This window comes from Emydura macquarii, unplaced genomic scaffold, assembly GCF_026122565.2.
Source record: "Emydura macquarii macquarii isolate MOO-44397 ecotype Brisbane River unplaced genomic scaffold, CSIRO-AGI_Emac_v2 contig_1253, whole genome shotgun sequence".
In the NCBI taxonomy this organism is placed as follows: Eukaryota; Metazoa; Chordata; order Testudines; family Chelidae; genus Emydura; species Emydura macquarii.
The window spans coordinates 59434850-59451236 of NW_027131390.1; the positions used below are offsets into that span (position 1 = coordinate 59434850).

General features: G+C 41.2%; 1 protein-coding gene across 1 annotated transcript; it reads left to right on the forward strand.

The window, feature by feature from the left end:
• Positions 1-325: 325 nt before the first annotated feature.
• On the forward strand, positions 326-16282 carry HSPD1 (heat shock protein family D (Hsp60) member 1). Its single transcript, XM_067548968.1, has 12 exons — positions 326-473; positions 1866-2041; positions 5320-5572; positions 6414-6496; positions 8128-8223; positions 9377-9470; positions 10589-10757; positions 11247-11346; positions 12773-13018; positions 14852-15026; positions 15700-15878; positions 15980-16282. Exons 2-12 carry the CDS (start codon positions 1868-1870, stop codon positions 16121-16123), a joined length of 1713 nt encoding a protein of 570 aa, XP_067405069.1. The 5' UTR covers positions 326-473; positions 1866-1867; the 3' UTR covers positions 16124-16282.
• Positions 16283-16387: the final 105 nt, after the last annotated feature.

Here is a 16387-nt window from a genome sequence, read left to right on the forward strand (position 1 = left end):
TTCTCTCTGCAGCAGAACCGAAAACCAACCTCAATTGTTCCTCTTTAGTCCCCATAGCGGACTAACATCCGGAAGTGACGCAATACCACCTTTGATCTCAGACGAGCATGAGCGTTCCAGAAGGTTCTGGAATCAGGAGGCCCCGAAACCTGTTTGCTTTAGACACGGGTAGCCAGCGCGCACGCGTAGGTCGCATAGTCCCGCAGGCCCCACCCACTACCCGGCTGGAGGTTTGAACGATTGGCGGAAAGCCGCGCCCCTCCTCCACCAGGGACCAGCGTAGGCGCTGTTATGCTGGTTGCGGGGCCTGCTCGCATAGGCCCCCACATGGGTGGCTGCCCGCGCGGGGGAGGGGCAGAGTCTGTAGTAGTGTGTGTTCCCCGGGCTCCCATCCCATTAGCGCTGCGCTGCTCGCCCAGCTCCCTCCCAGCCCGGACCGCGGAGCCGCCTGCTGCCTTGGCCGCCTTACACAGGTGAGCGGCCCGGCGCGCGCCAGGGCGCCTCGCGCCTGCCCTACGGCGGGGCCCGCTGCGGGCTCCTCTTCCCCTGCTGCCCTGGGGTCCGCCGGGGCCTCTGCGCGCGCCCGCCCGCCCGCCATGTGTGTCCCGGGCACCCTCTCCGGCGCTGGGCTGCCATCGGCGCAGAGGCGACGGGACGGCTCCTCGCGCTCTCCCCGAGCCTGGCCCGCCGCCATGGAGCGTGCGCGCCCCTTCCCGCATGTGCCCGGCGATACCGGGGCTGGAGCGCGAGAGGAGACCGAGCTCCCGCTCCCCCTCCTGGCCTCCCGCCCTTTGGGGGGAGGGGAAAAAGGAGACTCTTGCCTCTTGTGTATGCTAGATCCCGCCACCCTCCTACTGGCGGTGCCACGTGCGACAGACATACAGACAGACACGTTTCTCTCCGGCTTCTGCCCGGAGTGTGGGCGAGAGACGGCCGGGATGTGCGCCCGGCTTTCTGCATAGTGTGTGTCCCACGCTGCTGCCTGGCAGCATTAGGCGCCTTTGACTGTGGCTACCTCGGTGGGGAGTGGCAGCATCACCCTGTTGTTAGCAGGATGGTCTCATGCCTTTCTTCGCTGGGCTGCTGCAGCAGTTACGGGCACTGGGATAATTATTCACTCGGAGAAGGGGCCTCCGTGGGGTGGCTCCCCTGCCTGTGCAGGTTGGTTCATCCAGCAGCAGGGGGAGTGTCTCTTGACCTTCTTGTGTCCTGATGGAGAGAACCACGTGGAGGGGGGTAGGCCTGGCTCCTTCAGACTCTCTGAGCCTTTTGATACTCATGCAATTTTTCGTTAGTTCATCACATGAGATGATTTCATTCTTGAATAGTTTATTTTTCACTGGCACATTCTGTTTTTGAGATTGCAACTTTTTGGGTTGTTTATGCTGATAAAGCTTCTGACCTCTGACGAACTTTTCCCTCTAATTTGTCTTTAATAGGCTCAGTGAAATACACCGGTTTTCCTGCTCCAATATTCTCATAACATTTGTCATCTCTTCATTTGCAAAATGAAATGAACGTCATAATGCTCCTATGATCTTGATAAACTTGATTCCCATTTTACAGAAGAAGAAATTGAGATGAAGAAATTGTGACTTGCTTAGAATCACGTAATGAGTCAGTGGCTGAGTTTGGATTAAAATCTAGGAGTCCAGAGTCCTGGACTCTTGCTCTTGAATCCAACTGCTAGAAAAATTAGGACACTAAAATATTTGATCAGTCACATATTTCATTTAAAACTCAAGAACTGCTAGTAACTTCTTAAATCTTTGGAGAATTTTGAGAACAAAACACAGGGATATGGTTGTTGAAAGGGCTGTGACACATTAAAATTAACATGTGGTATCTAACTCTTTTTGCTTCAGAAATGCTCCGTTTACCAACAGTGCTACGTCAGATGAGGCCAGTGTCCAGAGCACTGGCCCCACACCTAACGCGGGCCTATGCAAAAGATGTTAAATTTGGAGCAGATGCTAGAGCTCTTATGTTGCAGGGAGTAGATCTTCTAGCAGATGCTGTAGCTGTCACCATGGGACCAAAGGTATATTAAAAGCTTTTTTTTGTGTAATTTGAATATTTGTACAGTACAACCCTGTTTTATAAACCAATTGGGGATTACGAAGTTAATTAAATGGATCATTTCAAAATTACAGTTGGTACAATGCATAAATTAAGTTGTTAATCATTCAGTGACAGTTTATATAACAAATGGTAAATGGATAGTGTATCAGACCCTTGTTAGCGAGAACTGAATCTCTTCTTTACTGCTAAATCTGTCTTTCCAATCACCTGCAGCCACTTAAGTGTTGGCTGAACAATTGTCACATTCAGTGGATGAAAGATGACTTGTAGCAGGATATATTTACCATGGTTAGCGTTAATGGGATCTGATAGTTAGAAGTGTGCTCTTCAGGTAGAACCCAGTTCTGTTTAAAGTAATAAACCCTTTTGGGTGATAGGAAACAGCTAAGAATTCCCATTACACAATGTGAGTAACGTAGTGTAAGTAAACATAGAGTGAAGAATATAATACAGGCAGCTAAACTGCCTGCAACAAGCTTAGGCTTTCAGAGTACTAGTTGTTATGTTCTGCTGGATCCTGTGATGTGGGAGCAAGACATAGTTTGGAAATGGCTTAAGTTTAAAGCAAGGCCATGGACATCATGCATGCCTTTAGGGAGTATAAATTCCAGACTTTACCTGGCAATATGGGTTTCATCTAGATTTGACCTGGTGAATAAGAAAGAGCAAGCAAGTCCCAAGGGAATAACAACAGTGGATGATAGGTGAATTCACCTTTAGGGTCCAATTTTTCAAGTGATTATCCCAGTGAGTAATCCAATTGAATACAGTTGGACTACTCCCATGAATAAAATTATACACATTAGATCTTTGCAGGATTGAGGCTATATATGCTACTATAGAATATTTGCATGTAATAAAGTTTATCTCTGGAGGTAAATGTGTTCCATCACTGAACATTCCTGAACGTTTTTTTTTAAAAGAAAAATCACAAATTAGATGTCTGTTAGTTTGAGAGGAACTTTAAAATGGGGAGGAGGCTCTACTTTTAAAAGCCATTATATAAATTATTCAAATAAACTCAACCTACAGCATGTGAGACTGCATGGCTCAAAGCAGTTATTTTTCCTCTGTTAATGGCTGCCTACCCTATGAGAAACAAGTTAGCAGTCTGTTGATTTATTTCATCATCACTGGTATAAGGCTCCTTCCCACTCCCCCAAGCAACAACTGTACCATGATATTTGTGCCTGTCTGTTTCCCCTTGGTCCAGCCATAAAAGGAACACAATCTCAATGTCCAATTCAAAGGCCTGTCTGTAGGCATAGTTTACTTTTGTACATGTTCAGTAGTCTTCAGAATCCTCATGATAAAACCATTCTCTCCAAAATCCTCAAGTACAAAAGGTTCTCAGCTTTTTTCCATATCCTTTTGGTGTGTCATCTCCAGTTTTGGATCACTTGACGATTACTTGTTCTGTTCATTACCTTTGAAGCACCTAGCATAGGATATGGGGCTAGATGGACCATTGGTCATTCTTATGTCTGTTCCCATATTCTTTCTGCCTGTGTTCCAGAGCTCCACTCTTCAGATCGTCCACCTGAGAGCTCCCAGATTTGCTTCCTTCCTTCCCATGACTATTCTCTAGTAGCCCCAAGTCAGGTCTCATATATGAGAATTCCTAGCAGTGTTCCACTCACCTGGGCCTCCTTGACAGAGTCCTACCCCTGCTCCTGGGTGCCACTCTCCTACATCAATCCACTTGTTTCAGGCTTGGCCTCCCCTAACCAGGCTGGTTCTTCCCTTTGTTTCTAGGGGCCTCTGTACAAACTTTCTAGTAATTCAGCAAGGTTTCACTAGCATTGGCCAGTCCTCATCAGTAATGTTCTTTACCTTTTGTTCTTCCCAAATGGCTCTCTGTACCGGCTCTGCTTTGCTGATGCTACTTCTCCCTTCATCTGTCCTTTCCTCCTTAGACAACTGTCACCTGCCCCTTTCCTGACTTTCTCCTTTATATGGCTCAGGTGCCTTCTCTTGACCCCATTTGGGAGGCAACTAATCAGTCACGTACAGTGACCCCTGGACTCTATTAAAGGGTTTAGTCACCCTGTGACAATCGCAGTTGGCATCTTCTCAGCTTTTTTGAAGGGCAAAGGTGTGGTGGACATAGGTAGGTGAACAGCTAGTTTGACAAGGTGAGGGTTAAGAATAAGTGATGAAAAACTGAGGTCAGGTCTACACTTAAGTGCAGCAGTGCTACTGTAGCACTTAAGTGAAGATGCTACTATGCCAAAGAGAGAACTTCTACTGTTGGAATAGTTAATCAACCTCTGCCCTTCTGTTGACACAGCGTTGTCTACACTGGGGGTTAGGTTGGTATAACTATGTCGCTCAGGGGTATGGATTTTTCACACCCATGAGCAATATAGTTCTACTGATACATGTTTATAGTATTGACCTGGCCTCAGTATGGTCATTTTTGTAATACAGCTGTCCTGTGGATGAGCAAAGGGTTTCAGTACAGTCCTTTTATAGTCAATCTTTTATAGTCAATCAGCTCTTTAAATATAGATGTTGGCACACTCATCCTCCTTGTTAGACTTGCCCATGTGTATTCAGTTTTATTTGCTGATGAACATGTTTGCTACCTTTTTGCTGCTGTTGGCTTTACAGGGATGAGAAGGAATTGAACTACATTCTGTTCTATTTTATTCATAACTTGTTTGTGAAAGTTGGATGTCCTCATTTTAAAATGGTATCATATGCTTTCACAGTTTTCTGGCCCCAAATAGAAGAACCTTTATAAATCTCACACTATGACATTAGAAGATAGGAGCACAGACTTTCTTCTTCATAAAAATAAGATTATATTTTGAGTTGGCTGTATTAAAAATCTGTATGTCTTGGTGGAGAGTGGCTGTCTTAAGGGTATGTCTACAGTGCAGTAAAACACCTATGACTGGCCCCTGGCTTGGACAGCAGGCCTATAAAATTGCAGTGTAGATGTCTGGGCTTGGGTTGGAGCCCAGTTCTGGGATCCACTACGCTGCTTGTGGAGTTCCAGAGCCCGGACTCCAGTCAGAGCCCGGCCATCTACACTGTGATTTTATAACTCCTGAGCTAGGGATCCGCAAACCTGAGTCACCTGCCATGGGCCATCAGGAAGTGTTATATTACAATGTAGACGTATCTTGGGTAGACGTGTGCCAAATGATAATTCTGTAGTAATACCTGTTATCTGTGCTGCTTTATATAATTTCAGTTAATATATCTTTTATGTATGTTGGACGATTTTAGGGTAGAACAGTGATTATTGAACAAAGCTGGGGAAGTCCCAAGGTAACAAAAGATGGTGTGACAGTAGCCAAGGCAATTGACTTGAAAGACAAATACAAAAACATTGGAGCCAAGTTAGTTCAAGATGTTGCCAACAACACTAATGAAGAAGCAGGGGATGGAACTACTACTGCAACAGTATTGGCACGTTCCATTGCCAGGGAAGGCTTTGAGAAAATCAGCAAAGGAGCTAATCCTGTGGAAATCAGGAGAGGTAAGAATTTAACAACCTCTTTGTCGCTAGTGCACTTAAATGTTTTCTCTAACATTTGTCTCTTTGATTTCTTCTCTCTGCTCCATTCACTGCAAATTTGACTGGCTTTTGAGATAATCTGCCTCCACTTAGAAAAGTCACATGACACATTTGGCAAGGGGGCAGTACATAGAGACCAGTCTAACTTTGTTGGCAAGTGGAAAGGTTAACATTGTCAGGCCTTACTTTAGATACACAAATTTTATATAGCCTGTGGTATAGAGCGCTCTCTTTTTCATCATTGGATCACATTGACTTGTCATATTAATCACAGCAGAGCTCAGTAAAGCCTGACTTCTGATAGGCTTATCTTATGAAAGTTATAAATCAGGAAATATTTATACAGTGCTTAGTGTTATGTGCCCAGAGTATTTCTTTTAAACTGTGTAACTTCTTTACTCTACTAGTATCATAGCTATCACTGCTTTTTCTTCCTGCCTTCACTGAATATTCTGTATGCACTTGTAATTTAATATTGGTGAGTCTTTTAAAAATAGTGTATTTCCTGGGGCTGTTAGTGTGTGTTGTGTTTGTAAGCTTGGGACAGACTATCCAGTATGCTTGAAAGTGCATGGCCTACACTCAGCAAAAAGAAATACTCTAATTTGTACACAAATAGCAAAAAAGTAGAAAAAAGGATGTGTTGCTGCTCTTGCATTTTTTGACTTATATTGAAATAATACATGGATTTTATGGGTTCATTGAGAAATTTTGAAGCTTGTCATGGGACCTTGACTGTTTTGTGTGGCACCATGTAAATAGAACTCATGAGTAACTGTAACTATTATATTCTTCTATCAAGGTGTGATGCTAGCAGTAGATGCTGTCATTGCTGAATTAAAGAGACTGTCCAAGCCTGTTACAACTCCAGAAGAAATTGCTCAGGTGAGGCTTCATTCTTTCTTGGTTTACTAGTTTTCTGTAACTGTCATAAATAAAAATATTTCATCCAACAAGTGAAGATATGCTATAAAGACTAAAAATAATTTTAATGGAAACAGCTAAGCTACATTTTGTACTCCTGAGGGAATTCTGTGCCAAAAAATTAAAATTCTGCACACAATATTTTGAAATTCTGCATACTTTATTTGTCAGTAAATAAATGTGGAGGCTCCAGCGTGGCAGTGAGTACAGCATGGCACTGGCTGCACGGAGATCAGCCTGCGGCTCCCCTGGAACTTGGTGGGGAGGCCGCAACTGATCCTGACACAGTGCATGAGTTGGGCCTGTCCCAGAAACACTCCAGGGCCCTGCCGCTCTGCGCTGGGTGCACCATGATAGCATGCCAGAGGGACAGGGTCTCGCATGCCTAGCCCTGGCCCCCAATCCGGGTGTGGGGCAGGTAGGCTCAGCCTGGCATGATCTAAGTAGAGAGGAGCTTGGTGTGTGGTGAGAGAATTCTGTGTGGGGCAGTCTGGGTACATGGGGGGGATCTGGATGCACAGGCTCGTTGGAGGGTTCCAGGTGCCGGGGGAAGTCTGTGGGGGGAGCCTGGTGCAGAGTAGGAGCCTCTGGCCAGGGATCCCCAACACACAGACATACTCCCCACAGCGATTTACCTCTCTGCCCGCTTGTCCTGGCACCTGAAATTATGCACCCACACTGTTGGGAAGGGGCGCATGACTGCTCTTTTTGCTTCCCTGTCAGTCACTTTTCTGCAGGGAAGCAAAGAAATCTGGGGGATGTGAATTCTGCACACGTGCAGTGATACCGAATTTCCCCCAGAGCAATCTTAGGTATATGTATTAACTTGCTATTTTGTTGATCAGACTGTCTTAGTGCAACTGAAATTGAAAATGCAACATTTATCTTTAGGTCTGTATAGTCTGCAGGAGCCTCTGGTGCTCTGCATGGCTTCCTCTACCTGCTTTCTGTTTTCTTCTGACCTGCTACAGAGACTAGCTGCCTGCTATCAGGTCCCCCCATCCAGAGGCTGTTAATGAGGCACAGGAGGGCTGGATCATTGGTTTTATTAAAGGGTCCAGTCCATCCTGTGATAACCAGTATTTGTTTAAACCAGCATTGAACTTCAGCTGACTCATTTGCTTCCCAAGTAGGTTCTGTCTTCATGTAACAAAATGCCAAAAGTCACTGTCACTATCTTGATTCGCAGACCAGTACTTTTTATATTGAGGAAAGCTATTCATTAAACTCATTTATAATTGTTCACTGGCTATCTTTGGGGAAAATATTCATGTTTTTATTAGATTTCTAGACTTGTCAGAAGTTTTACTTGAGATAAAGATTTGGTGTGGGATCTAAAATTAATTTGTTATAATGAAAAATGGAAGAGACTTTCCCTGAAAAACCTGTAACTTTTCACATATCTAATGTTACAAGCCTAATCATGTGGCAGTGTTAATGCTGAAATTGTCATGTGATGCATTCTCTTATTCTCCGACTTGTAACTCTTTAGTTTTTATTCCTCCGTTAAAAAACAGTCCCTAAACTTAATTTCTGTAAACAGTTGATTAATCCAAGTGTTAGTTATTTTTCCCATTAACGTTTTGTTGCAGGTTGCCACAATCTCAGCAAATGGGGACCAGGAAATTGGCAACATAATCTCTGATGCAATGAAAAAGGTTGGACGGAAGGGTGTTATCACAGTTAAGGTAAGAGTAACTCTCATGCTCTTTGAAGGTTACCTGAAATATTCTTGAAGAGAAACTTGCCAAGCTAAAGAAACATTTGCTGAAAGCACAGATAACCAGAGTAAGAAGTGAACTCGCTGTACTTGTAACTAAACTCCTTCCTCTTTAATCTGAAATCCAGACCTACTATATGTTGTTGGTTCTTGCTTTGTGTGGCATTGTTGCATATACTCTGCACTCACTACAGAACCCCCAGTAAATTGGAGTTGGATTAGGAGTATGAAGTGAGCCCAACGGTTTAATAATCTTAGTTTTGGCTTGTAGCCAGTAGTTGAGTGTTTTGGTTTTTTTTAAGGATGGCTGCTTCTTGGTCTTTATAGTCAAGATGACACACACACCAGTATTATGTGGAGGTTGTAACATCAGCATAGTAAATGCAGGGGCATTGTAGTGAATGGAAACTCGGAATCAGTGTTTGACTGCAGAGCATATACATATGTTTAAACCAATGTGACTTTTTTTAATGACAGACATGCTGAATGGCTCTCAATACCCTGGTTATAGAAGGCATACCAATATTTCTATGGTGCATAATATTTTTAAAATCTCTTAGAGATAATCCTGTTATTGGAAGATTGTGGTAGTTTCTTCACTGCAGTAAATTGAGGTAAAGCCATACGGGCCAATAATAATCACTAGTTATTTTATTTATTTTTATAAGCTGCCTTTTCCTTTCACTGCTGAAGTAATCTGGTACAACAAACAGCCAACTGGCCAATATAATTTCTGTTAAAAGATTAATACGGGATTAATTTAGCTATAAAAGTAGAGGTGAACTTCCTTGGTGTTCTTGATCTAATTCTTGTGAAATGTTGTTTCTGCCACAGGAGGTAAGGATGTGTTTTAACACATTGCTCCAATAGAACATGATTTGTGTACACAGACACTTCCCCCAATAGAGACAGTATCTTTTTTAGATTGAGCCCTCTTTCTCTCCCTTACTGTCCTCTTTTCTCCTTAAAGGGGAGAAGACCTAAAGAATACAACCATTCTGAAGATAGCACAGAAACTTGAATTCCAGGGTGACTGGCATGTTAGAAATATGTGCATAGAAGTGCTTTATTTACATTTAATCTATAGTTTAAATGTGATGATAAATTTACTACCTAAACAGGATGGAAAAACCCTGAATGATGAATTGGAAATCATTGAAGGTATGAAGTTTGACCGAGGCTACATCTCTCCATACTTCATTAATACAGCCAAAGGTGAGTTAGCAAAAGTTGCCATCAAAGTGCCTTATGCTATAACCTGTATGAACAAAAAGTATTCTTCCTAGCGAGATTCCAATTCAGGTAAAGTGATTTTTGGGTAGAGTGCACCATTTATCCATAACTTTTTTCTTAATCCAAAGATATTTCCCTATTTATATTCAGTTATCTGCTTACTTTTTAGACTAAAACGAGTTTTTTTTTTTTTTTTAACCTTTTTTTGGCTGTATTGACTCTGTAATTGATAGGGAAGTGTAAGCCAAAATCTGTCCTGTCTTGCATACCAACAAAATTCTAATTGCAGAATATTTTACTACTTAAGGTATGTGAGCCAGAAAACACATTTTAACTTTTTAATTCCAAGTTGAGTTTGCAGAACTGGCAGTTTAAAAAAAAAAAAAGGCAAAAAATAATCTTGCTTACAAGAAAATAATGCCACTTTGGTCTCTTCAGCATGTTAATCCACCTGCTAATAAAATTTAAGACTTCTGTTTACATGAATAGAAGTATCATTTGATCTTTGAGAAACATAAGACTTTATATGGCTAGTTCTTGCACTCCCTTGTAAAACTAGAGCATTCTTTCCAAAATAAGTGTTGGGGAAAGATAAAATCATCTTCACTTCACAAATTGAAGTAAAAAGGCAGGATGTTGTTCCTTTGCCCCAGAATATACATGCATGCTTGTACAAAAGTTTGTTATACAAATAGCACTTTTGGTTTATATTTTGTTCATGTTTAAGTCACAAATACAAATTGAGGACTTGGCACATTTGTGGCACAGCTTTAAGTCAAAATGCTATAGTTCTTAAGTGACTTGATCATGTGCAGTAGTTTTCAACTACTTATGTTTATGTAGGATTTTTCATGTGAGTGAAAATAAAAATGCTACAAAATCATTAATTGGTGTCAGGTTGCAGGAGTAGAAATATTACCTGATGCTAGTTTTTTCTGTATTTATTTGGCTAAACTTCTTGCTATCATTCTAATGCAAATGTAAATGGAGAGTGTAGTGGCCAGATTTGATCAGATTATGGGATTGTAAAGGGTACCTTCATATATACCTGCTAAAATAGAGCATGTAGATAGTTCAAACAATGCTTATTGCCTCTGCAGGACAAAAATGTGAATTCCAGGATGCTTATGTCTTAATCAGTGAGAAGAAAATTTCCAGTGTTCAATCCATAGTTCCAGCTCTTGAAATTGCCAATGCTCACCGTAAGCCTTTGGTCATTATTGCTGAAGATGTTGATGGTGAAGCCCTCAGTACTCTAGTCTTGAACAGGTGAGGCTTGAAACCTGTAACTCCATAAACACCCTTGTCAGTCTACTTCAGAGTCAGAAAACTTCAGTTCACTTTGTCTTTAAAAACAGCAGATGGCCCTGCACTGTTTATTCACTACAGCACGTAGAGCAGTAGGATGAAAAGCACGTCTGAACTAGACAACTTTGCATTGCTTCTTATTGAGGTTATTTTCTCCCCAGTGCAGACAGTCACCAAGTTTTGAATAGCCCCATTTATCTCATTTGAGTGATAACTCTGAAGCCCAGTGATTTGATGGTTTAATTGCTAATTGGTTTAGTAGAAAAAGCCAGCTGGTGGGATTGTGAGATCCATTCAAATGGCATTTTTGTTTCGCTTGTCTCAAACTTACACTAAAAATATCTTCATTCAGAACTTGCTTTTGTTGCAGTAGCTGAGAAAACATAGGGAGATGTAAACAATTGAACACTTTGTCAGAATAAGTGTTCTCACTGAACTTTTTCTTTTTAGATTAAAAGTTGGCCTTCAGGTTGTTGCTGTAAAAGCACCAGGTTTTGGTGACAATAGAAAGAATCAGCTTAAGGACATGGCAGTTGCTACTGGTGGTGCTGTAAGTAAATATATTCATGTGTATGTAAATATGTACAAACTTGTTAACTGTGTGGCCAAGCACCCATTTGATTTTAATTTCTTCCAAAATGCTCAAGAGGATAAGTATTTGGGTACAGCCCTTTTCAGGTCACTGGTTCATATTCTGTCCAGGCTGGACTCTCATGCCATTGTATAGCATGCTAAGTGGCCAGTTGTTCTATCTGGTTATTAAGGTGTCTGCTTCACATCTGCAGCACTTATTAATAGTCTCTGCTGAGTATTGGATGGGCATGGAACTGTTCTTGTCCCTAGGTCATGTCTCCTTAACAAGAGACTTTTCACATGACAGGGAGCTGAGAGAGAACCTGCACTATGGGTGGTTTTTTGCCCGTTCTGGAACTACTGTAAAAAGTTTTAATATCTGGGGCTGTCAGTTTGGCATCTTGAAATGTCTACAGTTCTCAATTAAAATGTTAATGTTCATATATGAGAAAGTTTGAGAGGTGCAGTGCAACTTTATCTGCTTGTGATCATTAAGTATTTTTTTCACTGATTTGCTTTTTAACACTCACATACAGATCTCCCCAGTAGTCTTCAGGTTAATAGTTAAGTGGTGCACAAGAAACTTGTCTGAGTTAATGAAGTTCTTATTAGAAAACTGACATGTCTGAGCAAAAGCATTACCAAATTAATATTAATGAACATGTTTGTCATGACTTCTCACTGTTCAGTGTAGATTTAAATCTTCTAGAGTTTGATCTGGAGGAGCGTGGAATGTTCTGTTGGCAGTTTAATTTTTTTTAACTGTATGGCGAGGCAACTATAGTACTAAAAAGGCATCTTATTTGTATACAAGTCTAAAAATAACGCAGCAGCATTACACTAGACCCAAACTAATTCATGAAAATTATAGACTTCACTGCAGTGCAGAAGAAAATAGAATAGACAAAATGTAAAATCTCCTAAATACAGTTATAATAATTGTAGGCATAAGTAACGTAGGAAAACTCTTCAACATGGCCTGAGGATGTCCGTATAAGACAACTGTCACATCTGACATGCTGGAGATAAATGTGCAGCATATTCCTTTTAGCCGGCCATTTAGCTAATGGTGTATAATTTTTTTTCCTTTTTTAAATAATGGCCAAATTTGTCACTATGAATGCTTGTTTGTAACAAAATGAGGCCTTGTCTACACAGAGGAAACTTCCTGGTATAGCTGTAGCAGAATAACTATTCCACTATTGCTATCCAGTATAAGTCCCTGTTGTCGTCTTCCTCCCCTTCCCCCAAATGGCAAGTCTGTTTTGGAATAGAATCACCTATTCCAGAAGAATTACTGTGCTTCAGAAGTAAAGTAATAGTTATTCTGCTATAGCTGTGCAGGGAAATGTTTCCATGTACATAAGGCCTTAGAGTCCAAGTTTTCATGTGATGTCTTTCAGGTATTTGGAGAAGAGGGTTTGGGTTTAAATCTAGAAGATATTCAACCTCATGACTTCGGTAAAGTTGGTGAGGTCATTGTGACAAAAGATGATACCATGCTCCTGAAAGGGAAGGGTGAAAAGGCTCAAATTGAAAGACGTATTCAAGAAATCATTGAACAATTAGAAGTTACTACAAGTGACTATGAGAAGGAGAAACTAAATGAACGACTGGCCAAACTCTCTGATGGAGTAGCAGTACTAAAGGTGAGGAACTTTAAATTTCTTCCTTATTAGACTAAAACAGCAGTTCTCAAACTAAGTCTGCTCTGAGAAGTGGTATTGACATATCACTTTTCACATTGCTGTCAAACTTAGTAAAATGGACCTCTGCTACCCTCATTTTTGTCAGGATTGCTTAAGATAGGGTGACATCCCTGTTAGAAATGACATTAGATTTACTTTCCGAGCCCCAGGAGAAACAAACTCCATGTCTAGTTTAAGCAATTAGTGTCTAGTTATATCTTTTGGTACAGCTGCTCCATAGCAACCCCCACTGGCCAAGCATGGCACTGCCAATGTTCCCTATCTCAAGGTGGAGCTCCTTGGCTCGCCACATAATGGTCTGTGGTGAGGATGTGGCTTATCTCTCCAGCCAAGTCACAAACTTCACCTCTTCTGAAGTAACAAAAGTCCCATCCACCCTTTGATGGTTCGCTTCACACCACCCTGTTCCCAGTCCCTTTCTGGGCTACCTTTGAGTCTTTTTCTGGCTCAAGGATAGAGTACTCTACCCCATTCTGGGCCCCTGCTGGGCTGTTCCTTCCATCCTTTCCTGATTGAGTGTAGAGTAGACTGGTTCCCCTAGAGTTCTTGACCTGCAGACCAAGGCTGAAGGTCATTTTTTGGGAGCCCACCTACTCCTTGTAGTTCCAACCCAAGAATGATCTCTCTCAGCCTTATAAGGCCCAGATGCTTATTAATCTATCATCTTCAGGGTGGGAAACAGCTAATTATGGCACAGGTGTTGCTGGTTCATCTCTCCTCATAGGCCAGGACTCTGTGACAAATTGAAATTTTACAAAATGTATATAATCTCTTAATACTTCCCTAGGTGCAGCAGTGGGGCCTACTTGGTCACAGACAGGGCCCAGTGCTGTTGGCATAAAAGGTTTAAAAAAAAAATAACCTGCTTTCTTTGTTTATACTTTGGATCAGTGAAGTAGTCTAGTTATGCTTTGGCTATCACTCAGTATTTTTCTTGGGTGTCACTAAGGTGGATTTATTTGCCAGTTTGAAGGGTCAAAACTGGCAGACAGTTACTGGGGCTGGGGAGCACCAGTATGTGTTAATGGTCTTCCTTTTAAGGTCATTAATAGTAGGTACTGCGATTGTCCCTTACCTGGTTGGTTGTTTTAGTTCGAGAGGCAGTTTGGCTCAGTACTTAAGTTTGGACGCTGGGGAAATGCCAGACTGCTCTATGAAATGGTGCTAAGTTGGTAAGTAGAAATTGCCCAGTGCCTTAGGCATCTGAGGTGCTCTTAGATAGGCTAAAATGGAGGCCTTAATTCTTTGTGGCCATTAAAAATCCAAAGATTCTGTTTACATGAATAGGGGTGTTAACCACTACCTACAGATAGAATTCTAACTTTAGTAATTATAACTTGCTTATTTAAATTCCTGAGACAAGTTGGGTAAGGTAATATCATTTTATTGGCTCAACTTCTGTTGGTGGAAGACAAACTTGAAATCTTTTGCAGGTCTCATTACCTGTCACTTCAGCTGGATAAGGGATTCTTACTCTGATCCATTTTTACAGCAGGAATACATATTTTTGCTTTTCAGGGGTGGATGAAGTGATAACTAAGTTTACACCTTTAGGGATATAAAGCATCTTAATTGCAAAAGGCTCTTAATGGTTGAAGTACACGTGATTTTTCCATTTGGATGCCCAAAAGCAACATACAGTAAATGATCAAAAATTAGTTTGTTACTGATTAACTGGCCTGGAGTGCTTCTGAAGTCTGCAGCACCTTCTTGCCTCTGAGAATATATGGGGACTTGGCACAACTGACATGTGGCTTGTTTACTTTACTCTAGGTTGGTGGTACAAGTGATGTTGAGGTGAATGAGAAGAAAGACAGAGTTACTGATGCACTGAATGCTACTCGGGCTGCTGTAGAAGAAGGTATAGTTCTAGGAGGTGGCTGTGCGTTGCTTCGATGCATCCCAGCACTAGATGCGTTAACTCCAGTCAATGAAGATCAAAAAATTGGTAAGCAAACTGCTTGAATGGGTTTTAGTTTGAAGATAAACATTTTCCTTGTAATACTACTTATTTTCAAAAACAGCTGCACTCTAGGTTAGAATACAGTTCATTTCAATGAGTGTTTTTTGATTATTTGGTCTGGTTAATAAGCAATCTTTCAGATCCCTGATAACTTTTCCTCTGGTCTAACTTAGCTGTTTTCCTGCTTTTTCTCAGTCTATTTGAGACAGTGGAATTCAGGTCTAGAGAAAACTAAGTGTTAAAGGAAAACGTGAGTTGGATGTCTGTTATAACAACTGCAGTTATAATTAAAGGTTGAGAACATTTAACTTAATTTTGGGAATCTAATTTGATAGTAGTTTTGAAATATTCTTTACCTCAGAGCAGCTCATGTTGTACAAAGCTTTCCTTGCCATGTTTTAAGTGTGGAACCTTTGGTTAGATAAGTTCATATACTATTATCACTCTTTTGAAACTAAAAGCTAATTAAAACTGGTACTTGAGCCTACTACGAGTAATGACCTCACTTGTAGAGAGGCAGAAAATAGTTTGCTCTCCTGTTTAATTCCTGTAACTTTAATACTAACCTTGTAGCAGGTCAGTAAGTTGAAGTATTTGACTTGCCAGTTGAATGCATGGAGAATGTACTCTATGTAAAACCCTAAAAATACTTTTACAGGCATAGAAATCATTAAGAGAACATTGAAAATTCCAGCAATGACTATTGCTAAGAATGCGGGTGTTGAAGGATCATTGATAGTTGAAAAAATCATGCAAAGCCCACCTGACATTGGGTATGATGCAATGCTTGGAGACTTTGTAAATATGGTAGAGAAAGGAATCATTGACCCTACAAAGGTAATGTAAATTTTTTTCAAAGAATTTTGATGAAGTTGTACCTTATTTTAATGTGTGGAAGAAAACTAGTATTGGATTACATTTTTCTTTTATTCTCATAGGTTGTAAGAACTGCCTTAATGGATGCTGCAGGTGTTGCTTCCCTCTTATCCACAGCAGAAGCTGTAGTTACTGAAATTCCTAAAGAGGAGAAGGAACCTCCGATGGGAGGAATGGGTGGAGGAATGGGAGGTGGCATGTTCTAATTCCCGGTATATTCCTACATCGTGAACTGTGATGGCTGAGATTGACAGTTTAAAAACTTCAGAAGTCAGTGCAAAAGGGTGGATGGTGACTGAAGTGAGGCTGGTGTTTAAAAGAATCACTGTAACCATTAGTTACTGGATTTCATTTAACACATGTAACTGTTTACAGTCAGTGTCCATGCCTACAGATAATTTATTTTGTATTTTTCAACAAAGACATTTGTACATTCCTGCTACTGGGTGCAAGATCCATGTACCAAGGTT

What these genes read in the sequence shown, in the direction of transcription:
- HSPD1 (XM_067548968.1), top strand. Translation starts at nt 1,868, where the DNA reads ATGCTCCGTTTACCAACAGTGCTACGTCAGATGAGGCCAGTGTCCAGA. An exon ending in CTGTCACCATGGGACCAAAG is followed by an intron (nt 2,042 to 5,319) that starts GTATATTAAAAG and finishes GGACGATTTTAG; the next exon opens with GGTAGAACAGTGATTATTGA. An exon ending in AGTACTCTAGTCTTGAACAG is followed by an intron (nt 10,758 to 11,246) that starts GTGAGGCTTGAA and finishes TTTTCTTTTTAG; the next exon opens with ATTAAAAGTTGGCCTTCAGG.